At 44.4% G+C, this 26,386-nt stretch overlaps 1 protein-coding gene across 3 annotated transcripts; it reads left to right on the top strand.

Annotated features, from left to right (window-relative positions):
* Positions 1 to 10,057: 10,057 nt before the first annotated feature.
* IGSF1 (immunoglobulin superfamily member 1) lies at positions 10,058 to 25,853 on the top strand. Of its 3 annotated transcripts, none has more exons than XM_055268741.1 (20): positions 10,058 to 10,150; positions 12,614 to 12,750; positions 12,892 to 12,918; positions 13,307 to 13,588; positions 13,889 to 14,176; positions 16,086 to 16,370; positions 16,613 to 16,906; positions 17,406 to 17,684; positions 18,012 to 18,132; positions 20,011 to 20,081; positions 20,176 to 20,208; positions 20,600 to 20,890; positions 21,214 to 21,492; positions 22,129 to 22,416; positions 23,105 to 23,392; positions 23,588 to 23,875; positions 24,067 to 24,354; positions 24,476 to 24,754; positions 25,148 to 25,271; positions 25,424 to 25,853. In XM_055268741.1, the coding sequence occupies exons 2-20, from the start codon at positions 12,681 to 12,683 to the stop codon at positions 25,557 to 25,559; spliced, it is 4,011 nt and encodes a 1,336-aa protein (XP_055124716.1). In that variant the 5' UTR covers positions 10,058 to 10,150; positions 12,614 to 12,680; the 3' UTR covers positions 25,560 to 25,853. The 3 variants fall into 3 exon arrangements, with proteins under 3 accessions (XP_055124716.1, XP_055124717.1, XP_063491082.1); XM_063635012.1 differs by having other exon boundaries at positions 10,067 to 10,150; positions 20,606 to 20,890; XM_055268742.1 differs by lacking the exon at positions 12,892 to 12,918.
* The last annotated feature ends 533 nt before the right edge of the window (positions 25,854 to 26,386 follow it).

The following is a 26,386-nucleotide window of genomic DNA, read 5'->3' as shown; positions in this document are numbered from 1 at the left end:
CAATATAAAATACAGGGATGAAGAAAAAAGAGCATCTCCAATAATTCTTCACTACATAGAAAATAACCAACATATACATTTTGTGTGTCTTCTTTGAAGTTTTTCCTAGGTAACCTTTATGGGGTATTACTCTAGATATTTTTTAAAATCTTAACATTTCTCAAATACTTTATAAAATGATTTTAAAAATCCACTATATGAGAGCTTATCTTTTACAGGAGAAAAATCTTTACATTTCTTAGCTTAGACTGAAAATACAGTGACAGTTTCTCGCTCTCTCTCTCTTTCAGTCTTGCTCTTGGTCTTACTCTTTCTCCCCCAACAGTTTGCAGATTCAATGGTTTCTATCTTCACAATATCTTTTTCTTTCTCTTTTCATTTTCATTTACTTATTCTAAGCAACAGGTATTGAGCCACAATAACATGGGTTTTAGGATCAGATGACCTGGGCTCAAATTACAGCTCTACCTCTTACTAACGTTTTCTTTTTTTTTTTTTTTTCGAGACAGGGTCTTGCTCTGTCTCTCACGCTGGCGTGCAGTGGTGTGAACATGGCTCACTGCAGTCTTGACCTCCCAGGCTCAAGCCATCCTCCCACCTCAGCCTCATGAGTAGCTGGGACTATAGGCACACACCACCACGCCCGGCTCATTTTTGTATTTTTTGTAGAGACGGGGTTTCGCTATGTTGCCCAAGCTGGTCTTGAACTCCTGGACTGAAGTAATTCTCCTGCCTCGGCCTCCCAAACTGCTGGGATTACAGTCGTGAGCCACTGCCCCCGGTCTACCTCTGACTAGCTTGTATTATCCTGGGCAAGTTGCTTAACCTCTTTGAGCCTCAGTTATCTCATCTGTAAGAAATGGATGCTAATAACTATAAGAAGTTCTTAAACTGGTGCCTGGCTCATAGTTAGCATTCAACAAATGTTGTTTGCTCTTGTTGCTGCTGCTGCCCTTGCTGCTGCTACTGCTATTGTTATAAGCACTGCTCCAGAGTGTTGTGAAAGAAAATGTGACAATGTTTGTAAGATGCTCAACATGATGCCTTGCAAATAGTGAGCACTTAATAAGTACTAACTATTATTAGCATTATTTCTGTATTAGGCACAGGAGATACACAGATGAATAGGTCTCTACTGTCAGAGAACTAACCATGTAGTATTTACAGCTGCCAGATGAATCCAATCACACTTCAGTTCACGTGTGACATTACCCACAAGGCTTTCGCTGATCCCCTCAGATGAGAATATTGCTCTTTGCTGAACTTCCACGACCACTTTCTCTCCACTTTTCTTAACAAACTTTAGCACATTTTTATTTTTATCTGCTTACATGTCTTTGCTCCCTTTCTAGTCTTTTAGTTACTAGAAAGGCAGTGAAAATATTTTGTTAATGTTTTAGCTACTAATGTATGCCTGGAGGATTTTCCATTCTTTCATCCATTCTTCCATTCATTCTTTGCCCATCTTATTCCACCAAATATTTAAGTGTTCCTTGTTTATAATGGACATTTAATAAAGGCTGGCTAAATAAATGAGCATCGGAGTTAACCATTTGAAATTCAAGAAAGCATATGGTATTAAGTCTGCCATATATTTTGCAAAGCATATAAAATTTAAACTACTTTTTAGTTTAGATAGAAGTCATAAGAATAAATTTCCACCTCATTTTAAGTCTATGCTAAGTTCCACATGGTAATTTTTTGGTGCCATCTTACAGCTATTTCAAGTGGGATTCTTTCATGGTGTACATATTTTTAAAATATTGTCATACTGTGCCCAGGATAGTCACAGAACTTCCACAGCAAGTGCTCCTTGTTGAAATCCAGGGTTATTAATAATGAAAAGTCATTTGGATACTTTAATTAGTGTCCGGCACTATTTCCATTAGTTAATATGTATTTTTAACATCGTGGTGCCTAACAACAATTGTAGTGTAGATTTCCTTGGCACTGCAATTCCTCAACTGGATTATGCCATCCTAAGTTTCTGAAGATCTTGCTAAAAACACTAAGAAGAAATTTTCTGTAGGTAAAGGTCACATAGTTAATCAAAAGGTTGTTTAATGCCAAATGGCCTTTTCCTCTACCCCCTTTTAAACATGCTAAGGGCTTTCTTCTACACTTCTACCATTCCTGCCTTACTTTCTCATTCGATTCTGAATAAATGGCTTAAGGGAAAGAAAATTGGATAGGGCCATTCAAAAATCTCTTTAGAGTCATCTGCACCCAAACCAATCCCAGACATTGCTAAATGACGTCCAAGAATTTTGTTGTTATAATTTGGAGCAAAAGTCAGTTCTGTATTTTTAGTAACAGTAGAGTTATAAAAATAGCCCCTTATATTCAAACACTAGAAAATGTATTTACTCAGATACCTATGACAAATATTTATTGATGAATATATGGTTTTTTTCTGTTTTCTTTGTTGATATATCTCCAGAACTAGAAAACAAAGTGGGTGTGCAATTAATATTTTTTAATAAATGCAAGAATACATAAATCCCATTTTCCCAAGATCTCACAGTTCCTAAGCACTCCGAGCACTAAAGACTATTTTTCGGTTGTTTCAAATGTAGAAATACCAAGCACCTGTTCTAATTTTTATTAGGTTAATCCTATTAGGTGCTTATACTAATTTTCCATATGAATTCTGAGTATTTCTGAGAACTCAGATGAGAATCAGACTAAATCACCTTTTGCATTTGAATTTACCAGACCTAATTTCGATTTTCTTTTCCCTACATACCATCTCCTCTTCTAAAATGTTTTCCTACAAACCCCATTAAACGTTGTCTGCTTGGATACATTGAAGTCTAAGACAGAGCCTGATTTACAAATTATTAGAGCTTTGAAAAGGGTCAACATCTTCAAACATGGGTGTCTAATACATGTGACTCTAATTGTAAACTGTCCCATCTCCAGTTTTTGTTTTCTTTTGAAACAGAAACCTGAACTACTAGGAGACTGAATTAGAGGAACAGGTGGACTGTCAGCTCAGAAAGTGGCCTCTGAGTCCTGTCCCTGAGGATCTGTGCCCAAGATAGCATAACTAACATCAGGGAGAGCATTAGGAGCTAAAGAAGGTCATTTTCTGCTTGGTTAAAAGCCCTCTGTTTGGACCTAGATCATGACCTGGCCTTTCATTTGGCACAAATATGAAATTGTACTAAAAAGTGCTATTAGGGCACACATGGTTTGTAATGATCTGGCTCCTGTCCAGGTCTCCAACCTCATTTTCTGCTACTATCTCCACACACCATGCACTACAATACTTTGTGATTCTTTGCTCTGTATTCCCAAAGATGTGAATCATATGGTGGGATGCCAGGGAGACATCAGGTGGGTGAAGCAGATGGTTTGGAGCAGGAGGCCATAAAGGTGACCTCACCATGCTCAATGATAGAGATGCTTGAGTCTGGGGGACTTGAATGAAGAACTTCTAAGCACTGCAAATTGGAATTAAATGCTCTCCTGTCTATGTTATGACAATGCTTTGTTTCACACTCCATCTTTCAAAGTTTACTGTGTTCTGCATTATATCATCCTTAGCTGTGAATATGGATATATCTCCCATGAATTCATAACCTTGAAGATAGAGTGTATTTTTCCATCTTTCTATAATACTTTGGGTATAGTCAAATGGAATATTTACTCTTTAATTGCTCAAAAAGAATCTGGGAACTGAGATGGTATCAATTTGGGACCTTTTCAGGTTCCCCCTCCCTATCAAGTCCTATTTCCACTCCCACCAATCAAAATCCCAGATATTCACTGTAAAAAGATATATTTAAAAAGTAATGATTAGGATGAGGCAAACAGAAAGTTCTATATTCAGATTTAGCTCACATTTATTGAATACTCATTTGACTGATGAGGAGATGGAGACTCAAATAACTTTCAGTAGCTTGCCAAATGTCACACTATTACCCAGCTAGTAAGTGGCTCTGCCAGGACTGAAATTCAACCCCCCCGACACTAAGTCAAAATCCCTTTCCACAAACACTGAAACATGTAGGTAAACTCCTCTCATTCCCTGCTTTATAATTCTGATGTACTTAGTTGCTTAATCACAAACATATTCTGTGAACTCTCAGCCAGGCAGAAGCTAAATATTATGAACACATGAGACTCATTTTACGTACATATTTATTTCTATGTCTATGCACTTGTGTGTTCATTTATATTACTTTTGTGTGTTTGTATATTTATGTATTCAGGTAGTTAGTGCACTTACATATTTATATGTGTGTGTTTATTTTTATTTATGCACTTATGTACTTCCTTACCTTATCTGTAAGGTTATGAAGCTCTTACTTCTAATCCTGTTAGATGAGAACATCAGTTGATGATATCTTAATTTCCTATAGCATTTCTGAGGATTTCAGCTTAAAATAGGTCTTGCATTTCAATAAAAAGACCTCAGCTCCTGAGCTTCTCGGGGAAAGGATAGAAGGAGCAGCTGTGCTCCGAACCAAATTGCTGGGCTTCGGGAACACTGACAAAGCCAATGGAAGCCTCAGCTATGAGAGTAGTACAAAAAGAAAACGAAACCTACCTGATCTAGAATGAGAAAAATGATAAAAACAAGCTTAGTAGCAACCAATAAGTACTGTGATGCTGAGGAGGAACCAGGAAGCCCAGAGAATTCAAGAGATATGGCTGTCCTGGAGGAGCAGCAGGCAGAACCCAGAGAAAGGGCCGAGGTGAGGGCGTTGATGCAAGACCATGTGGACATTTTAAAAAGCACACAGGAAAAGCTCAGCAAAGACTGTGGGGCACTACTAGTGAGGTCAAAGAATTGAAAGAAACCCTAGGAAAGAAATATTGCTGAATAAATATCATGGAAGAGAGAATCAGTGCAAATGAGGACAAAATTGAGCTTCAGTCTTAAAAGATAAAACATCTAAGAAAACAGTTCTTCATGGTGCAAGAAAACATGATAGATCTCAAAAACACATCAAGGTGGTACAATATCTACGTATCTGGCATCCTTGAAGGTGCAGAAAATACAGAGATTAGCCTTGAAACCATAATTAAGGAAACTGTTGATAAAAATTTCCCAGAGCTAAACATAGATCTCGACTTATATACAGAGAAAATGTGTAAGTTCCCACTCAAATGTATCTCTCATACTAAAAGTCCAAAGCATACTATTGTACAATTCTTAAACTTGAAAGATAAAGAAATTGTCTCAGAAGTTGCTCAAAAAAGAAGTGATTTTCAACAAGATAAATATAGGACTGACACCTGAGTATACCTTAGTAACAGTGGATGAGAGACCAATTTGGAGCAAAATCTACTAGTTGAAGTTCTTGGGCTTGAAGCCCCACGTGAACCATTCAGCTAAGCTATCTTTCTTATTTCAAGATGAGAGGAAAATCTTTGGCAGTCAAGATGACTTCAAGGCATTTGTCAGTAAAACTCCCAAACTATTGGTTTTGCTGAAAACAGCTGCAGCCCAGGGAGAAGATACTCACGGAGATAAGTGACTAAATTGACTTTCAAAGCCACATTTCTTAAGAGAGTGTAGATCTTATTTTTATAATTAATTGCGTTTTTGCCAGGGTGATTAGCGGAAAAGGAAGTAAAAATTTACAGTTGTACCAAGTTGTTATTATGTGTGTATATCTATAGCTATACACACACACACACACACACACACACACACACACAGAATGCATGGGAAAGGATGATAAGGAAAGTACAAAAAGGAAAATGGGAAAGAATGAAGGAGGGATAAACAGGAGGGAGAAAATGAAAACAGCAGGATAATAATTAAGCGTGAGTTGGATAGGGAGACATTGAAATATGATAGATTAAATAAGAAAAAATAATTTGTATTGTCTACTTGAAAGCAATCAATTATATGAAATTAACAGACTTTTATGGAGAAAGTATTTCCTCATCTTCTGTCAAGGGTACATGAATCTTTTAGAAAGTTTGACCATATCCTAGATCACAAAACAAGTAGAATTGGAAGAGAAGCATGTATATTTAAATAATTGCCTGTAAACTGACGTTTTTAGGAACAGATTATAAACAGTTGTTAATATTGCAATGATGAGTTTTTAAATTGCTAATTTGTGTTGCTCTTGCAGTTTAGCCATCTTTACTTAATTTTAATTATATAATTGTTTAATCATACAATACATGGGAATAAAAGAACCAAATTATTGACTTCTATAGTTTCCTTTGGACAAGTGATTACGAATAAATAAATATTAGAGAGACCAGTTGTGCATTCCCAAGTGGCATTCCCCCTCCCCCCGGCCACAACACACCCATTCCCACCCCTGCCCCACCATGCAAATGCCTACAATTTGGACACACTGGGGGCAAGTCAGACTCTGAGACAGAAAAAGGCTTTCCTGGCACTGGCATCTAGAAGCATCCTTCCTGGATCAGGCCTAAACTGCTTATAGAACCTGTGCCTGCCTGCTCTAGGCAGTGAGGCTGAGCCTACCTCCTTTCATTCTGGAGCCACCAACTTCATCCAACACAGGAAAAGGGAATACTGAAACACTTTGCAGCGCACTTTCGGAGCTCTCCTGCATTTTGGATATCTGTCTCTGAACACCCTCCCCCACCATGTACTCAGATACACACTGTTCCTCGTATAAACAAAAGCCGTATTGTGATGCTAAGAGAATTGTCATTTGGGGAGAGTGGACTAGTAGACTACCTTTTTTGGTAAATGGTACATAAACCAAAAGAACTTTGTGATTCTACTAACACTGAAACACACACACAAAAATCCTCATTTTCTCCCTCCACCCATTAAACTTGTTAAATTCACCTAGGTATTCACATTGTTGGTTTGCTTTGTGACAAGCACCAAGAAGCCTGATCATCAAGGCCTCTATCTAATGTCTTATGCCCCACTATGAGTGTTTTGATTAAATAAGTTTTAGTTCTAATTCATCACTTGAATTTGATTTATTCTAGGAAGCTTCCTGCACACTCCTGAAAATGCCCTCAGTTATAGCTTCTGGAAATGACTTAGTGCCCCAAACTATGCCCTTAATAATTAAAGTGCTTGACAAAAGATAAGTTGAAATTCAAGCTCTGTGAGTTGGCCCCAGCTTTCCTTTGCAGCTTTGTCCTCCCCACCTCCAAAGCCTAACCCCCCTCCTCATCAGGTCTTGCCGTTGGAACCTAATCTTTCTGGTTGGGCCTCCTCCCTGCCCCAGAACGCCACTTGCTTAGTCCCAGCTGAGTTCCTCACTGGTCTACTCCACACTGCTTCTCCATTGCAGAAAGGGATGGGGCCTGGGACTGGCTGAGGAGTGGGGTGGGATGCTAAAACACACAGTCAAACTTTGAATGCACAGACCTCTCCAGAGATCTGACACAGTCCTCAGATGGTTTACTAGAGTAGTGAGGTTGGGGACAGGGGAATGGAGCACAATGCTCGTAACTTTCTTGAGAGTGTGTGAAACTTAACAGGATCCTTGAGTAGTTTGGAAACCTTCCTGTTTCCCAGTAAAAATCACTGTCCTAAAACATAAAACTGGAAAAAAAGTGGTTTGCTAGTAAATGTTTAAAAACAGCTCCAGAGATAAGAAGGTTGCTGGGAGAAACTTGATTTGTAGCATTTGCTTCTTTGGTTGTGAAAATTCTCTGACTGTGGTGAAAATTCTCTGACCATGGCCACTTTCAAGCTACTACCATTATGTCATTGAATGCTGGGATGAGATTGATGTGCACATTGGGTTCTCCTGAACCATACAGAGCTAGCCAACATCAATACAACACTGGGAAGGGGTCAGGTTTGCCCTGGGCTTCTCCTGTTTGGGATATATAAAACAGATTTAGGTTTAAAAAATATCATCATCTTACATTAGACTCGCTTATGGAGAAAGACTTCCCACAACACCCTGTGAACCTTGGTGCTTCACCTCTATCCTTCAAGCTCCACTTTCTTGAAGCTCTTCTATACTGTAAATGTTTTGAAAATTGGCATGGATGTTTTCACCCTGACAGATAATAACTATTACTGTTGTCTTCCAAACAACCATCAAGTTTGTCTAATGTTGCCCTCTCGATGTTTCGGGAACTCTGGCCCTCCCCTCCTTCTCTGCTACTGCTCCCTAGTTTAGGCACACAGTACAAGCAAAGTGCTTGCAATGATCCAAACACATACTATCATGACTTACTTGATGATCTTCTGTATTGCAATCCTCTTTGATTCTCCAGGCTCCTCCTTCTCTGGCTGCCTCCTACTTCTTCTCTAGTATGAATTATCCTTAGACTCAAACTTCTTAAGAAGAGAAACTGTCATCCTTTCTGAATTGTCAGCATCCAGAACAATCCCCGCCACAAAGAAAGTACTTAACATTTGTGTTGAATCAATGGCTGCTTGCTGTGTCCTAGGCGCATTAAATCCTACCCCAAACGCTTCATTGTAGTAAGTGCAATTATTATCTCCATTTTACAAATAAGAAAACTGAGGCTTGGAAGCTAAATAACTTGCCCAGAAACACATCTTTTTATTCATATGCCTATTCTATTCATTACACAATAATCTACAGTTTATAATGGAAGCCACAATAGATATCACCTGATGCATGAAGATATGATAATCAATTTGGCCAGTAAAAGAGCTGTTACTTTATTTTTACCTAGTTTGTTCTTGAATTAAAGTGTTTTTCATTAGATAATTTGAAATCATTTATGCAGGTAGAAAATGTACCTAAAAGGCTGGGCATGGTGGCTCACGCCTGTAATCCCAGCAGTTTAGGAGGCCGAGGCCTCCAGACCAGCTTGGCCAACATGGTGGGACCCCATCTCTACTAAAAAATACAAAAATTAGCTGGGTGTGATGGTGTGCGCCTATAATCCTAGCTACTCTGGAGGCTGAAGCAGGAGAATTGCTTGAACCTGGGAGGTGGAGGTTGCAGTGAGCCAAGATCGTGCCACTGCACGCCAGTCTGGGCAACAGAGTGAGACTCTGTCTTAAAAAAAAAAGAAATGTACATAAAGAAAAATTTGGCTATTTTTTAGCCAATTAGTCTGTCATGTTGATATTTCTTATCAATTAGTCTGTGAGCCCATTGGATGCTATACTTTAATCTCATCACATGTTATATATCAGGAGCTTTGATTAGTGTCTTATTCATACATTATCATTATAAAAAGTCTTTCATAATCAACATTTGTGAAAGGTTGCTCTATATTATTAAGATCATGTTACTCTAAGACATTTGGGGAAGGGCTTACAGATTAATAGTAGTAGTAGTAGTGGTAGCAGCAGCAACCACTACCATTTATTGAGCACCTACTATATGCTAGGCCTATTGTGCTATGAGTTTTACTTACATCATCCCATTAAGGCCTTGTGAAATAGGTTCTGCTGTTTTTTGTTTGTTTGTTTGTTTTTTACTTTACCGTTGGGGAACCTGGGACTCAGAGAGTTTATTCACTCGCTTGAGGTCACACAACTATTGAATGTAAAATGTGGACTAAAATATAAATTTCTATGTCTCTAAAGCCTGGGCTTTTACCCCAAGATGGACTTTGAAGGCTGTCCAAGTTACTTAACCCTCTCCGAGTTTCAGTTTCCTCATATGTAAAACTCAGGGGAGTAACACTTATTTTGTAGAGTTGCTCTGAAGATGAGAAATAATGGATCCCAGGGTCCAGGGGCACATAGTAGGCACTTAAACTGTGGTGATGTTTATGCATAAATGGGGCGTTAAATGGGCAGGGGAAGATCTGAGATCCCGATAAAGGTATTGGGGAGCTGGAGAGAAGGATCTACAAATCTTCTTGAGAGCTGGCCTTCTCCCCCCCCAGAATACAGTGACCCAATGAAACTCTGAGAGACAGGCGAGGGGGCAGGGGCCTGAATTTGGCTCCAGCAACCTCTGCAGGGAGTCCGGAGAGAGGCGGGGAGTTGGGAGGGGCGTAGAAATCCCCGTCGTCAGAGGACTGCAGGTGCAAGGCAGAGTTGGTGTAGGTGGGCGCTCAGAGCCCGGCGCAGGGAGGGGAGGAGGTTGGGGCGGGCCGGCAGGCGGGCGGGGGAGAGAGGAAGGCGGGGCTCAGAGCCGAAGAGGCTGTCCTTAGAGAGCTCTTCTCATGCCGGGCAGTTTGCTGCATCTGGAGGAGCTCACTGGAGAATCTCCAACATCGGAGCGGGCCTTCAACTACCGTAAGTACCTACAAATGAGCGCATAGTTCAGTGGCTGAAGATTAAATACTGGCCACCGGATCCTAAACAAAACCCCGAAAGAGTCTCCTTGCTGTAATTAATTGCCGTAAATCAAACTGCTCCCCAGTCTGTCCCCCCACCCCCTTCATTCCTGCCTTTCTCCTTTCCTCCCCGGATCCCAGACCTGCCTCGGTGAGAATCTCTGGGCACTGTAGATATCTCCCCTTTTCCTTCTCAGTCTTCCCTCCAAACCCTCAGCGGAGCATGTACCCGGCACCCCCGCCGAGCCCAACCCCTTTGATTCCTGAAGCCCTCAAAGCTATGCAGGGGGCAAGCCATTAGACATTTCAGATATGTCACCCTCAAAAGCACTGCGGTGCTGCCTAAGGGTGGGGAAAGTGCTTGGGGTGGAGTAGGAGGGAAGGGTAAAATGGCTAGGCAGCCAAAGTTGGGGGTGGGGGTGGGGTGAAAGGCCAAAATGGGCGTGGCCAACTAACCTGAGGCTTGGGGCTGTTCTCACGTTCCCCCGGTATAAGATTCATCATTTGGGCTGAATATAAATGGTACAATTTCCTTAGTGATTGAGGAGGGGTCAGCCATGCCAAAAAGCCCAGCTTCCCTGACTCCCCTCAGTCCTCCAGTAGGCAAAGATCCTGGTTTAGGGGTCCAAGTGGCAAGGCTGAAACCTCAGATGGCATTTCCTGGGTGTAATCCCAGGTTGAACCTCTCCCTTGGCAGTGGAACCTGGCTTCCCCCAAAAACTCCTGGCCCAAAGCCCCAGGGTAACAAAGCAACAGGGTAGCATCCAAGCTTTGGCCTGGCCCTGAGAGGAGTGGGAGCAAGGGACTGTAGGAACTGAAATGGAAAGGGCATCTTTAGGGTCCTACACCAGTTTGATGCCCCCTTTGAAAAGAAGAAAAAATAAGCATCTTTTTAAAATGTAATGTTCACTGTGTGCCTGGCACTGTACATGTATTATCTCTAACCCAACACAACAATAATGTTAGGTCGATATTACTCCCCCACTTTACAGATAAGGAAAATTCAGAGTGGGTAATCTGAAAATCCTTCGATACAAAGTGAAAAATGTACAATGGACCTATGCTTCCTTGGATTTCTCACTGTCCACTTGTTCCCTACAGTCCAGATATTTTGAACACGAAATATCCTCCTCTTCCTGCTCCTCCATCCTATCCAGTGTTAGCAGTGGGGCAAGTTAGAGGCTGAGGTCCAAGGTCAGTCTGGAAAAGCAAAATCAGTTCCTTTCTCTGTTCTGGGAGCTGCCTCTTCCCTACTCGTCTGAGCTAAGATTTAATAACAGCTGGAGTCAGCCAGGACTTCAGACTCCCAGTAGAAAGTTGGTGGAAGAGAATTAGCTTGAGTTTGTGTGGCTGGGACATACCTTCCCTTGGTGAAAGGTTACTGTGGGGGGAGGTGGAGAGAGGCATGAAAGCTCAAGAGTCTACCTTGTGTATATGCAAGGCCTATGGTAAATAATGACTTTGGTCGGGGAGAATGGAAAGCCTCCCTGAACTCAAATATCTTTGCTGTATTTCCTGAGATTCAAACAATTCCATTTCCCTTAGAGGCAACCAACAAAGCTGTTTAGAAGTTAAGGGCAACGAAAGAATCATTTAGACCTTATGTAAATTAACTCAAGCAGCTTGATTTTCTAACACATGCTTGACACTGGGGTATTGAGCTTTTAAGGGTAGGAGACAAGAATGAGAGTAATATTGGATCTAAAGCATTCTATGGAAGGGAAGGATATCCAAGGGATCAAGTGAGAGGGGTAAAGGAGGGTGAAGAGGGAGTGAAGGGTACCTCTGGGAGTTTAAATCATTGTTTTAGATCCATAGGCCTTGGAGTTAAACATGGATTCTAATTTGGGCTCTAATATTTAACATCTTTTGACGTTGGGCAAATTATGTATCCTCTCTAAGCCTCAGTTTGTTCATCAATAAAATGGGGATGGTAGTAATGCCCCCTCTCTTAAGTTGTTGGAGGACTCTCTCTCTCTCTCTCTATATATATATATATATATATATACACACACACATATATATATATACTATATATATATACACATATATATACATATATACACACATATATACACACATATATATACATATATATATATATGGATCTCTGAAAAGGTGACTCTGCACTTCCCATCTCCCCCATCCTGTGGAGCTTCTGCAGGCTATTCTGGGCCTCTCAGATCCCAGAGACAAATCCATATTTCAACAAATCTGACATCTTCGATACCAACAAAGACCTTGAGCAGGAGGATAGGGAAGTGAGGGAAAGGAGCAAGGAGAGGAAGCAGCAGGTGACCTTGTAATACCTTGGATGCCTGTGAGGAAGTACAATGTAGGGTTGTCAAGTGCAATTTAGCCATCTAAACTAAACTTTAAGGAGCAGGACAAGTCCTCTGAGTAAAAACAATTCTGCTTTTAGATCCCACCACCTGCTGAGGAGAAAAATTCTTCAAGACTCAGAGCACACAGCCAGCACCAGAGGCCCCATGACCCTGGACAGACCAGGGGAGGGGGCCACCATGCTGAAGATATTCCCTGTTTTGCTCTTTTGCATTCGTGAGTACAAGGAAGGAGTGAGGGGCAAGTGACCCTGTCATAGGTACCCACCCATTAGGGGTGGGAGAGGAAAGTATTGAGGTTTGAGCACAGGGTGGAGACAACAAGGGAGCTCTTCTTTACCATAATCTCTCTTTTCAGGGATGAGTCTGGGTATGACATCGATAGGTAAGTGAGTCCTGCCCTCTCAGGCACCTCCCTCCTAAAGGATCCAAGATGCTGGCGTGTCTCCATTTTCTTGGACATAATGCCTTGAGATTCCAGAGATAGATTGGGCTGATTGGGAATCAGAGGACTTGGTTTCCTATGGCATGGGGGAAAAGCTTTATCTCAGATGGAAAAGAAACCATCAGACTTTATTCTCCAACTCGTTTGAACCCCTTGACAAAATATCTTGGGGTTCTTATACGATGCCCCACAGGAGCACACTCCTGTCCCCAAGGGAAGACAAAATGAGGGATCTGGGTCCGGGCTAATTTTAAGGGACACTGTGGGACATGTTATGGGAAGGAGAGGGTTGGACTGCTCACATCTTTTTGATCTTTGGGAATAACAGTGACGGACCCTCAACCTGAGCTGTGGATAGAGTCCAACTACCCCCAGGCCCCTTGGGAGAACATCACACTTTGGTGCCGAAGCCCCTCTCGGATATCAAGCAAGTTCTTGCTGCTGAAGGATAAGACACAGATGACCTGGATCCGCCCTTCCCACAAGACCTTCCAAGTTTCATTCCTTATAGGTGCCCTTACTGAGTCCAATGCAGGTCTTTACCGGTGCTGCTACTGGAAGGAGACAGGCTGGTCAAAGCCCAGTAAAGTTCTAGAGTTGGAGGCACCAGGTAAGAAGACCGTGATACTCAAGAATCAACTCCAGCTCCTGAGATTCAAACTTGCCTTCCAGGGGAGAGTTTGTTTCTCAAATGCATGCAAGCACGCATTCCACAGTTAGTAAATAAGGGCCTACTTTGTATTGGGCAATGCAGAGGGGGGATGCAGACTCTGGAGCAGAGATGGGAGAAGGAGGGGTGGCAAACAAGGATCATACAGGGAAACCTCAATTAAAGTAGAGCTCTCCTCTGCCGCTCCCTAGACAGTACTATCCTTGCTTTACCTAATTCCAGTTCATTCTATCCTTCCAGGCCAACTGCCCAAGCCCATCTTCTGGATTCAGGCTGAGACCCCCCCTCTTCCTGGATGTAATGTTAACATCCTCTGCCATGGCTGGCTGCAGGATTTGGTATTCATGCTGTTTAAAGAGGGATATGCAGAGCCTGTGGATTACCAAGTCCCAACTGGGACAATGGCCATATTCTCCATTGACAACCTGACACCTGAGGATGAAGGGGTTTACATCTGCCGCACTCATATCCAGATGCTCCCCACCCTGTGGTCAGAGCCCAGCAACCCCCTGAAGCTGGTTGTAGCAGGTGGGTGTGGCTATGGCTGCTGGCATCTGGCAATTGTTGTCCCAGGTATCATGGCTGGTTGAGCTAGGGTTTCTGATTTTACTTTCCTCAGCCAGTTTCTAGGTCCTGCAAGGCCCCATGAGCTAGAGTCGTTTGAAGTTTTACTGAGATATAAATTAGAATCGCATGTGCTGCAAGGCAGATGTATGGGAGCCAATCATTTGGCTACTAAAGGAGCCCAGCCAACTGGCCAGCAGCTTCGGCTCATCACAGCTTTGTTGTTCTCAACTTGTTGAATATCATGCATTCATTCATTAATTCAGCCAGTATTTATTGAGCACCTAATATGTGCCAGGCACTGCCACTGCAATCTTATAAATGGAGTTTTAAATTTGCAAATGTATTTTATTTGTAATTGTTATTTTTATGTGTGGAAAACAGAATGGATTGCTAGTGTTGGTGAGTAAAAACAAAAAAAATGACAAAGAATGTGATAGCTCATATTTTAGAAATGGCTTTATAAATCACCTTGGTTCCCATCAGTAGAGCTAGTAAAGCAGCACCAATCTCTAAATATAGAAGAAATTTCCCCAAAATGTAAAATGCCAGACATGTCCCAGCCCCAACTCCCCCACCCCATGGCCTGGAGGTTTCTAGATGGAATTGGCCACATTTGCTTCAGTCTCTCCATCCAGCTAAATAGGCTTGGGGAAAGCTGTGGTGCTACAGAAAGTACTCTAGACTTAGAAGCAGTAATACTGGTTTCTAGTTCCATTTCTGACACTGCCTCCCTGTGTGGTCTTGAGCAAGTCACTTCACTTTTCTGTGCTTTGGCTTCCTCTACTCTAAAAATGGGATAACAGTATCTATCTGATCTACTGTGTAATGCTTCTCTCTGTGCCTCAGTTTCCTGATCTGCAAAATTGGTTTAATAATAATGCCTACCTCACAGGGTTGTTGTGAGGATTTGCCTAAATATATATGTACAGTGCCTGGCATATAAGTTCTCAATAAATGGTAGATACTAATTTTGTTAGTATAGCTTTTTATTGAGGATCAAAGAACAAAAAACTGCCTGTTTGAACTGAGTGTATGAATGTTTGTTGTACTCATGCCCTTTCAGCATAGAATCCACTAACATACACTTCCGTAGTTATCTGTTCACTAATATCCCCCACCAACCAGTTCATGAGCTTTTTGCTAGCAGAGACTGTGTCTTCTTTACTCATACACACCTAGACCTACATGATGCTTGATGCATACTAAATGCTTAGTGAGCATATGACAGAGCTGATCCTTCCTTAATGAATAGATAAGTGTGCCTGGCATTGGGGTGGGGGTAGGAAGGAGTGGTAGGAGGTGAGGTTTGCCCTCACTTTCATGTAAAATCTCCTTGGAGAAACAATTCATGGAAAGGAATGTGTGGCCCCATAACAGAGATTTCTTTGGGTTGCAGGCTTACTGGCCAAACCCTCTTTATTGGCTTCTTTCAGTCTTGTTGTAGAAGTAGGGTCTTAAATGAGCTTAATGTATTCAAAAGCTCTCCTTAATACTTCAGTGGCATTCATGCTCTGCAAAGATGAAAACAATGTTATTTTCAGAGGTTTGGTTTTTCTGGTGGTTGAAAGAACTACATTTGGCATTTCAGGGACCTAAAGATACAGGGAATTATGGATGTAGATCTTCTACTGAGATACACCCCTACACATGGTTTGAGCTCAGTGAAGCTGACAGATTCTTGAGAGAGAACAGGGGCATAAGTGAATCTACCCTTGATTATGTTATAGAGGCAGAGATCCAAGGAAGGGATAGGGAAGAGAAGGTAAACTTCAGCTACCACTTCTTGTTCAAAGAAATTAAGAAAGAGAAAACAGAAGACAACAGGAAAGAATCATCTTGCCTCTAACTTTAGGGTCTCTTCCGTTTGTAGGACTCTACCCCAAACCAACTTTGACAGCCTCTCCTGGGCCCATCATGGCACCTGGAGAAAGCCTGAATCTCAGGTGCCAAGGGCCAATCTATGGAATGACCTTTGCTCTAATGAGGGTTGAAGACTTGGAGAAGTCCTTTTACCACAAGAAGACAATAAAAAATGAGGCAAATTTCTTCTTCCGGTCCTTGAAGATCCAAGATACTGGACATTACCTCTGTTTTTACTATGACGCGTCATATAGAGGTTCACTCCTTAGTGATGTCCTGAAAATCTGGGTAACTGGTAAGAGACGGGTATGCCATGAAACTTAGGTTAAGGGCTAAGGATATAAATCTCCCTCTGTGCTCCCTGGAAAACCTAATCACGTGGCCAGGGTCAACAGTAGAGAAGGGAGCAGAATTTGTAAAACTGGGTGTAGGCAGGTTTTTCCAAGGGTGGTTTGGAGGAAGAGAAGGAAAAGAATCTTAAGGAGTGGGAGCAAGAAGTGAAATCACTAGTGCTTTTTATTCTGGGTCTCGTCCTAGACACTTTCCCCAAGACCTGGCTACTTGCTCGGCCCAGGGCTGTGGTCCAAATGGGTCAGAATGTGAGCCTGTGGTGTCGAGGACCAGTGGATGGAGTGGGTCTTGCACTCTATAAGAAAGGAGAAGACAAACCACTTCAGTTTTTGGATGCCACCAGCATCGATGACAACACGTCATTCTTCCTCAGCAATGTAACCTACGGTGATACTGGCATCTATAGCTGCCACTATCTTCTCACCTGGAAGACCTCCATTAGGATGCCATCACACAACACTGTGGAGCTTATGGTTGTAGGCAAGTGTTAACAACTGTTTTTATTATCAACCTGTTTGTTTTTATCATCATTGTGGTGTTGTAAGAAAGAGCTAGTAGCCTCATATCCTCTGAGAGCTATGAACAACACACACACACACACACACACACACACACACTAGGAAGGTGGTGTAGAACTTTCTTCCAAAACTTTAGGGACCTTATCTCCCAGGATTGTTCCTCAAGCTCCACCTCTCAGTATGGCACAGCCCCATTGTAAGCCCTGGGAAAACTATTTTTCTTTAGGCCAGGGGAAGCTTACAGGTATGAGGTCTTCCTGATTGAAGGTAAGGAACCAGGAATCTTTAGATCACCAAGGGGTGGGCAAAGGAATTCTAATGCACAGTCAAATCTTGAAGCCACTGACCAAGTGGAAGTGGAAAGGAAGAGAAGATCAAATGGGGAGCTCAGAAACATTTTCTGGGGGAGAGGGTACTGGGTTTGAGGTCACTTCTCACTCTGGTCTCTGGATTGGTTTCAGATAAGCCCCCCAAACCCTCCCTGTCAGCTTGGCCAAGCACTGTGTTCAAGCTAGGAAAGGCCATCACCCTTCAGTGCCGAGTATCTCATCCAGTACTGGAATTTTCTCTGGAATGGGAAGAAAGAGAAACATTCCAAAAATTCTCAGTAAACGGAGACTTCATCATCAGTAATGTTGACGGGAAAGGCACAGGGACCTACAGTTGCAGCTATCGCGTAGAGACACATCCTAACATCTGGTCACATCGCAGTGAGCCCCTGAAGCTGATGGGGCCAGCAGGTGAGAGGATAGCTCTTCAGAGGAATGCCCCTCCATACCCCAGGGATCCCAGATCAGTGCCCAGAAAGATATGGGAAAGGGAGTCAGAGGCCTGAAAATCAGGGCCTTTGGGTTTCAGCACCCTTCCCCTGGGGTGCTCTCACAATTCCTCAAAGGCAGTTAGCAGGATAATTTCAAGGCTCCCATTCTCCATGACAAAGAAGGCCACTTGTGCCTCACCTTCCCAATATAAGCACTCTCAGTAACCAGATTGTCCTCACCCCATGAATGTATTCACCTGCCCCTGTCCCCATCAAGGCCTCTGATTCTGGTCTTCTCTGGCCACAGGCTATCTCACCTGGAATTACATTCTGAATGAAGCTATCAGGTTGTCTCTAATCATGCAGCTTGTTGCCTTGCTGTTGGTAGTGCTGTGGATAAGGTGGAAGTGTCGGAGACTCAGAATCAGGTAACTGTCTTGTCCCAGCCCCCTGTTCCCCAACCTAACAGAGTCTGAAGAATGAGTCATGCCCTAGTTGAGACAAGCCACAGAGGCAAACCCTATAGAACCCCCATCTTCCGGGCTTAGGGAACAAGACTTTCTCACCCCAGCTGTCTCTTTCACCTTACAGAGGGGTCAGCACTCAAGCCAGCGGGTGGAGAAATGCATAGTTCTCAGAGGCAGGAGGAGTAATCAGAACTGCATTCACTGACATCCCCCTCCGGAGGGTGCCCAAATCTCCCCCACAAACCATCCTGCCCTCAGAGATGATTGATGTCTCCCTCATTAACTTGTTCTGGATTTTTCCCCTTGTAAGAAGCCATGCTGTCCTGTCTCCCAGACTGTTATCCAACTCCTATCCCAACTTTTCACCCTTATCCCTAGCTCTCAAGAGCTATTAAGCCTTGCGACACATCCTAGTTGCCTTAGTAACCAGTCTCTGACACTGTGGCCTCCAACCACCTGTGCAGAGCATTCTGGGAATATAGACTTGACCTGGATGGCCATCTGATGTGATATTGGACGGGGCAACAGAATCAGACTGTTTCCTCTGACTCACAAACTTACAGGCCAAACAGATTCTCCTGCCATTTCCTTTGATTCTGTGGTGTGCTCTGGGGCCATCTGCCTCTCTCATCCCCATGGCTTGTGCTCAGGCTACTCTACTGGGAACAAGGAGAGAAATAACCACTTCTGACCTAGTAGGGATATTAGCTCCTGAATACCTTGTCTACTTCCCCCTACTCCCTGCTTCTGGCTGTACCCCCCGCCCTGCAACTGTGGTCAGTGTGTCTGGGAGTAATCAATGCACAATGGATTATGATTATGATTATATGTGTCTGTGTTTTCCACTGGAATCTGAGGGACAGAATACTTGGGCAACCAGAAGGGAGCCACCTAAGCCTTCTGCAAAAACCACCACCCTTTGAGTTTTCAAAAAGTTTCAGCAGGGGTCAATTTCTACTTCTTTCCGGAACCTGACCTGGGTCCCGTACTCATTAGAGTAATCTCCAAGCCAGTGGTTAGAAAAAAAAAAAAAATGTAGCTTTATGTGCCCCACCCCAGCCCAGCAACACTGCATCAAAGAATAAGATCAGAAACCAGATTTCAGAGAAAGCAGCTTGAAAATCATGTTTTCCTCACCAGGAAGGATGGTCAGTGTTTTCTAAGTAAAAATGTCCAATGGATTTTGGGTTAATATCATCTAATACTACAAGACCCATGATCCAAAACTGCTGCACATTTCTAGTTATAATCTGGGTGAGGAGAGAGTTTCTACTCTCTGAAAAGCTTAGCTCAGCACTGACAATCTTCTAGTAATTCACCACAGCTGCCTAGGCAACCGTTCCATAACAAAGGCAGGTGAGGCAGGTGGGTCTGAGGACCAATACTGCCATATCAACTGCTTCCAAACTTAAACTTGATGACTGAGAAATACTCACGGTTTCTCCCTCCACCCCCACACACACCACCCAGAGCTGCCGATCACAATGAGCTCCAGGGGTTCTGAGAGCTCCAAATAATATAAAAGCATTTTCACATCTGACATCTCAATTCCAGCAACAGCTTAATCAGGGGCCATGGGGAGCTGACATATGATATAGGCTGGGGAGTGGGGAGGGGGCAGGGGGGACACGTGGGTCATGAAAGAGCAAGAGGTTTGTAGGTGGTAAGGCCCTCAAAAAGAAAAGTCATCGATGTCAGATAAGATTATATCCCATTATCTTGGCCATATCCAGTCCCCATTGGGTAGCGAGTAAGCCAATGGCATAAATTGCCGCCCCCTTTCCTCCACCCTCCCCCTCATCCCAGCAACTCCTCTCATCTCTTTTCTGGTCTCACTAGAGAAGCCTGGTTGCTGGGAACAGCTCAAGGGGTCACCATGCTCTTCATAGTCACGGCCCTTCTCTGCTGTGGTGAGTACAAGTGGGGGAAGGGGCCCGGGCAGAAGGCCGGGGTGAAGTCCTGGTGGGGGAGGGGGCCGAGTGCTGGCAGCAATTTCTTTTGCAGGACTGTGCAATGGGGTATTGATAGAAGAGACTGGTGAGTTTTTCCTGCTCCAGACTGGGACATTCCTCCCTGGAGATCCGAAATAACTACAGAGCGTCAGTGTCATTGGCCAGGGAATGACTGGTTGGGAGGGAAGGACAGCCAGGAAGGGGCACTTGCTAAAGCTGCTGGCAAAATTCAGCTTCCAACTTTGCCTTTCTGCCTGCAAAATTTCCTCCAAGCTTCTGCACTTTTCTGAGGCTCAGCTATAAGACACCAGCTTCCCCTTTCCCCAGCACCTGAGGAAGGAAGGAAAGAAGGAAAGGGTTTGGATTTGGGTTGCAAGGGGAGGTGGGCAGTGTGATCTGGGTAGGGGGTTCAAGGGCAAGGAGGAGGGAGGGGAAGGGAGGCGGGAGGATGGCTTCATTAATTCTGCTGTTTCTAGAAATAGTCATGCCAACCCCTAAGCCTGAGCTGTGGGCAGAGACCAACTTTCCTCTGGCCCCGTGGAAGAACTTAACCCTCTGGTGCAGAAGCCCTTCTGGCTCAACTAAGGAGTTTGTGTTGCTGAAGGACGGGACCGGGTGGATTGCAACTCGCCCGGCCTCAGAGCAGGTCCGGGCTGCCTTCCCCCTTGGCGCCCTGACCCAGAGCCACACCGGGAGCTACCACTGCCATTCATGGGAGGAGATGGCTGTGTCGGAGCCCAGTGAGGCACTTGAGCTGGTGGGGACAGGTAAGAAAAGGTAGAGGGTCTCCAGGAGTTATCCCCAGTGCCCCTGGAACTCCAACACTGCTCCTGGGAGTGAGGGAATGAACTCACAGGGACCCTGGAGCCCAAGGGGCTTGTGCTGCAGGTAGGAGAGGAGGGGCACTGAAATGGTAGGGGGTTATGGGGTAGGGGGAGGGGCGGAATGGGAAAGAGAGTGTGAGGAGACTGACTGGAAGAGCCTAGGGCCAGCCCAGAATGAATGTCTTCATTTGCTGACAAAGTGACCCCGAGTATCCCATCTGGGCAACTGCAAACTGACTCCTTTTTCACCCCATTCTGTTTTCCAGACATCCTCCCCAAACCTGTCATTTCTGCTTCCCCCCCTATCCGGGGCCAGGAACTACAACTCCGGTGCAAAGGATGGCTGGCAGGCATGGGGTTTGCTCTGTATAAGGAGGGAGAGCAAGAACCTGTCCAACAACTTGGTGCCGTTGGAAGAGAAGCCTTCTTTACAATCCAGAGAATGGAGGATAAAGACGAAGGCAATTACAGCTGCCGCACTCACACTGGAAAACGCCCCTTCAAGTGGTCTGAGCCCAGTGAGCCGCTGGAGCTTGTCATAAAAGGTAGAGCTGAAAAGGGTGTGTGAGGAAAGGGGGCAGGGTGGAGGGAAAGGCAAAGCCCTGGGTCAGACACTCCTCTCCCTGCAGCAAACTTTGCTGCTGGTCCTGAGAGCCTGTGTCCAATCTTAGAGCCAGGCAGGCGTGGCGCTGGGAGTGCCAGGGCCTCTGGCTGCACGATATTAATAGCCATAATCGTTATTAATAGCTTTGGTTCGTGGAGGGTGATTTAATTTTTCTAATTATTTTCACATCAATTATCTCACTTCACCATAGAGCAACTCTTCAAGGTGGGTGAAGCAGGTACCATTTTCCCCTTGTCCAAATGGGCAAACTGAGGCTCAGAGAATCAGCAAATCCCCAAGAAAAATTCTACCTTTTTACTAGCCTCCATTGCCTGCCCTGATCACACTAAGGACTCATCTGGAGGTAGTGAGGGGTGGGGCTGAAGGGTCCCTGTGTGAGAAGTCCATCTGCAAAGTGGATTTACCTTACTTTTTAAATGCACTTACTTAAAAGCAGAGAAGCCTCCTAGAACCAATATTTGCTATATTTGCTTTCTCTCTTTCTTGTTCTTAATTTGGTTTTGTGTTGTATTTTGTTTTCTGTTTTTTGTTTTTGTTTTTGCTTTTTGCCTTCTAGAAATGTACCCTAAGCCCTTCTTCAAGACATGGGCCAGCCCTGTGGTCACCCCTGGTGCCCGAGTGACTTTCAATTGCTCCACCCCCCACCAGCATATGAGCTTTATTCTTTACAAAGATGGAAGTGAAATAGCATCCAGTGACAGGTCCTGGGCAAGTCCAGGGGCCAGTGCAGCTCACTTTCTAATCATTTCGGTGGGCATTGGTGATGGAGGGAATTACAGCTGCCGATATTATGACTTTTCTATCTGGTCTGAGCCCAGCGACCCTGTGGAGCTCGTGGTGACAGGTTAGGAGGGGGGACTCCAGGTAGAGGTGGTGCCAACCCTGGGATGGTGGGTGGAAGGCTGTCAGTGGGAGAGGAAGAAATGTTTCTTCTAAAACACTTTGAGAAAGTGCTTAGGACAGAGGCTGGCCCATAGTGACCAGTCCATGATGCACAGCTGCTCATGTTATTATTACAGGAACAAGAAACAAAGGCGGTGGGGAGGCAAGCAATTCACTTCTGGGGAAATAAATGAGGCAGATGGGGGTGTCCAATCCCAAGAGCTCAGTTCAAGTTGCCCTATTTCTGCACATTTTTATGGCTTGGCGTTGAGCTTTAGGCTCAATGTCCACTTTTTCTCTAGCTGGGCTGTCAGAGACCAGTGGGCTGGATGGCTCTCAGAAAAAGGGAGAAGACCTTGAAATGTCAGCTGCATACTACACAACTAGGCAACTGTGCATAAGTGGAGTACCAATTATGTAAACAGTTATAGCTACATGGACATGGGAATATATAGAAAGAATAAATGGCAATGAAATATTAAAAATACTTATCTTTGGGTGGCAGAATCGTGTTTCCTTCATTAGTTTTTTTCTGTATTTTCTAATTTTTGACAACAAACATATGTTGTGTCTTACAATAACACTTTAAAAGGCTATTTGCAGGATGTGAGGGTTGGGTTTATCTCATGCTGCTGTCTCTTAAATTTCAGAATTCTACCCCAAACCCACTCTCCTGGCACAGCCAGGTCCCGTGGTGTTTCCTGGGAAGAGTGTGACCCTGCGCTGCCAAGGGACTTTCCAGGGCATGAGGTTCGCCCTCTTGCAGGAGGGAGCCCATGTTCCCTTACAGTTTCGGAGTGTCTCAGGGAACTCAGCTGACTTCATTCTCCACACTGTTGGAGCAGAGGACTCTGGGAACTATAGCTGTATCTACTATGAGACAACCATGTCAAACAGGGGGTCACATCTCAGTATGCCCCTTATGATCTGGGTGACTGGTAAGGACAGACCGGACATGGGACTGGGATGGAGATTATTGGAGTAGGGGTTAGGGAGGGTAATTCCTCCTGGAAGGCTAGGCTAGGCCATGGAGGGGAACTATTGTGTCCAAGAGGAGAAAGATAGAGGGTCAATTTAAGCAGGAACTGAAAAGTTTCTATAGTCACCACTTTACAACCTTGGTCTCTTTCTAGACACATTCCCTAAGCCATGGTTGTTTGCTGAGCCCAGTTCTGTGGTTCCCATGGGGCAGAATGTTACTCTCTGGTGCCGAGGGCCAGTCCATGGAGTAGGATACATTCTGCACAAAGAAGGAGAAGCCACTTCAATGCAGCTCTGGGGATCCACCAGTAATGATGGGGCATTCCCCATCACCAATATATCTGGTGCTAGCATGGGGCGTTACAGCTGCTGCTACCACCCTGACTGGACCAGTTCTATCAAGATACAACCTAGCAACACCCTGGAACTCATAGTCACAGGTAAGAGGAAGAGGCTGTCGAGTGGGCATGGAAGTGTAGAAAGGAGGGAATAGACTGGTTCATGGGAGATAGTTTTCAGAGAGCTCGAGGAGAGGCAACCAATTGTCTTTCCTCTTTATTGAGCAGAGACCCCAGGGGTGATGCACTGGAAAGTGACCTCTTCTCTTTGACCAGGAGTTCATTTCTTCCAGGCTTACTCCCCAAACCCAGCCTATTAGCCCAGCCTGGTCCCATCGTGGCCCCTGGCGAAAATATGACTCTTCAGTGTCAAGGGGACCTGCCAGACTCAACATTTGTCCTGTTGAAGGAGGGGGCTCAGGAGCCTTTAGAGCAACAGAGGCCAAGTGGGAGAAGGGCTGACTTCTGGATGCCAGCAGTGAGAGGTGAAGACTCTGGGATCTATAGCTGTGTTTATTATTTGGACTCCGCTCCCTTTGCAGCTTCAAATCACAGTGACTCCCTGGAGATCTGGGTGACTGGTAAGGTCCTGGAGACTTCAGTACGAGTTACGATTTTGTAGTTTTTAGCAGTAAGCAATAAGGGGGTAAAGGGATAAGTTCAGGATCATTTCTTTTAACTCTGTGTCCTTGTTGGTTGCAGATAAGCCCCCTAAACCCTCTCTGTCAGCCTGGCCCAGCACCATGTTCAAGCTAGGGAAGGACATCACCCTTCAGTGCCGAGGACCCCTGCCAGGTGTTGAATTTGTCCTAGAACATGATGGAGAAGAAGCACCTCAGCAGTTTTCAGAGGATGGAGACTTTGTCATCAACAACGTAGAAGGAAAAGGCATTGGAAACTACAGCTGCAGCTACCGCCTGCAGGCCTACCCTGATATCTGGTCAGAGCCCAGTGATCCCCTGGAGCTGGTGGGGGCAGCAGGTAAGAGAATAATCTCTCCACGGTCCTGGTGTGACACACCTGGGATCCCAGGGACAGTCCCCACGGAGACATCCTAAATCAGGAGAATGGAGGGGCTTTGGAGCCAAGGACCTGAAGTGTGTCATCTTTCTCCTAAGGATGGTGAGGAGGTGGGACCTTAAATGTATTTGAAGATAGTGCGTGGGTTTCTTTCCAGGCCTCTTTTCCCCAAGGAAAGGAGGGCTGCTTCTGCTTCAGCATAAACTCTGCCACTGCCCACCCCCTCTGTAGTCTGAACAGATGGCTCCCACGTGAACCCTAAAGAAGGCCAGAGTGTGGGGCAATACCAGATCGAGGGGAACATACACAACGCTAATCTCCATGGCCTTGGTTTCTCCTCTTTCATCACCACAGGGCCTGTTGCTCAGGAGTGCACTGTAGGGAACATTGTCCGAAGTAGCCTAATCGTGGTGGTTGTTGTAGCCTTGGGGGTAGTGCTAGCCATAGAGTGGAAGAAGTGGCCTCGACTGCGAACCAGGTAAATAAATGCCTCATTATGGCCCCCTTCTGTGAACCAGGTGGTGCTAGAAAAACAATCATACAAATGCTCCCCTAGTATCTGAGCCCCACCGTGCAATCTGTTTTCAGTTTCTGGGTCCTCCCTTACGCAATGTCTTTTTCTTTACATAGAGGCTCAGAGACAGACGGAAGAGACCAGACCATTGCCCTCGAAGAGTGTAACCAAGAAGGAGAACCAGGCACCCCTATCAATTCTCCTTCATCAACCTCTCGGAGAATCTCTGTGGAACTGCCCGTTCCAATATAATAATCTCCTCCTTTATGAGAGCTTTCCTTTCCTCTCTCTTGCTCTCAGAGACCTGTAAATCCAACTAGTTACCCTGCAAGTCAGCTCCATCTGCTGTTCCTTGGTCTCTCTCTAATCACCTGAGCTGGGTAAAGGGGATTCTGGGAGTTGAGAGCTCTGCCAGGGTGAGATGTTTCCTGAAGAGAGGTTCCCCACTCCTGTAACTCCTCACTGTACTGATTTACTGGCGCATGAAATTCTATTAAAAATGCATTCTTCTGAATAAAAAGAGTATTCACTATTTAACTGCAAAAACTATGGCTGTGGTCTTCTATTGGTCTGTTTTCCACTTAGAAATGATGTATTAGAGCTGATCTCGATGGCAGAATAAGAGAGTGCAGGGCTACGAGAAAAGAGAAAGTTGTTCAAGGATGGGTGTGGGTTCGGGGCTCCAAAATGGCTACTTCTCAATTTGGTTTGACACATAGTCACTGACCAGAGTATTCTTTTGCCCTTCCATCCGATGGATGAATGAATGAATGGCAACACTCTCTCCAAGTTGAGCCTGAGGAGGGAAAACACAGACATTACATGCATTTCACCGTGTTACGTTTGGGTCCATAGTACATCCACTTTCAAACAGCGGGATTGGCCCTCAGCAGCACTTTGAAACTGGAAAAGCGTGCTTTGTGACCCTTACCTAGCAATCACAGGGTGTAAATGAATTCACTCTTAAGGACGAACAATTAATCAAATCTGATACTTTGTCCCTCTCTAAAGAGAGTTCCATTTTCCCAAAGGAATGTGTGTGTAATGGTGGGATCTCAAGAAGCCAGTAAGCAGATGAG

Source organism: Symphalangus syndactylus, chromosome X, assembly GCF_028878055.3.
Source record: "Symphalangus syndactylus isolate Jambi chromosome X, NHGRI_mSymSyn1-v2.1_pri, whole genome shotgun sequence".
Classification (NCBI taxonomy): Eukaryota; Metazoa; Chordata; class Mammalia; order Primates; family Hylobatidae; genus Symphalangus; species Symphalangus syndactylus.
The sequence above is the reverse complement of the archived record's forward strand: the minus strand, read 5'-3'. Positions and strand labels throughout refer to the sequence as shown.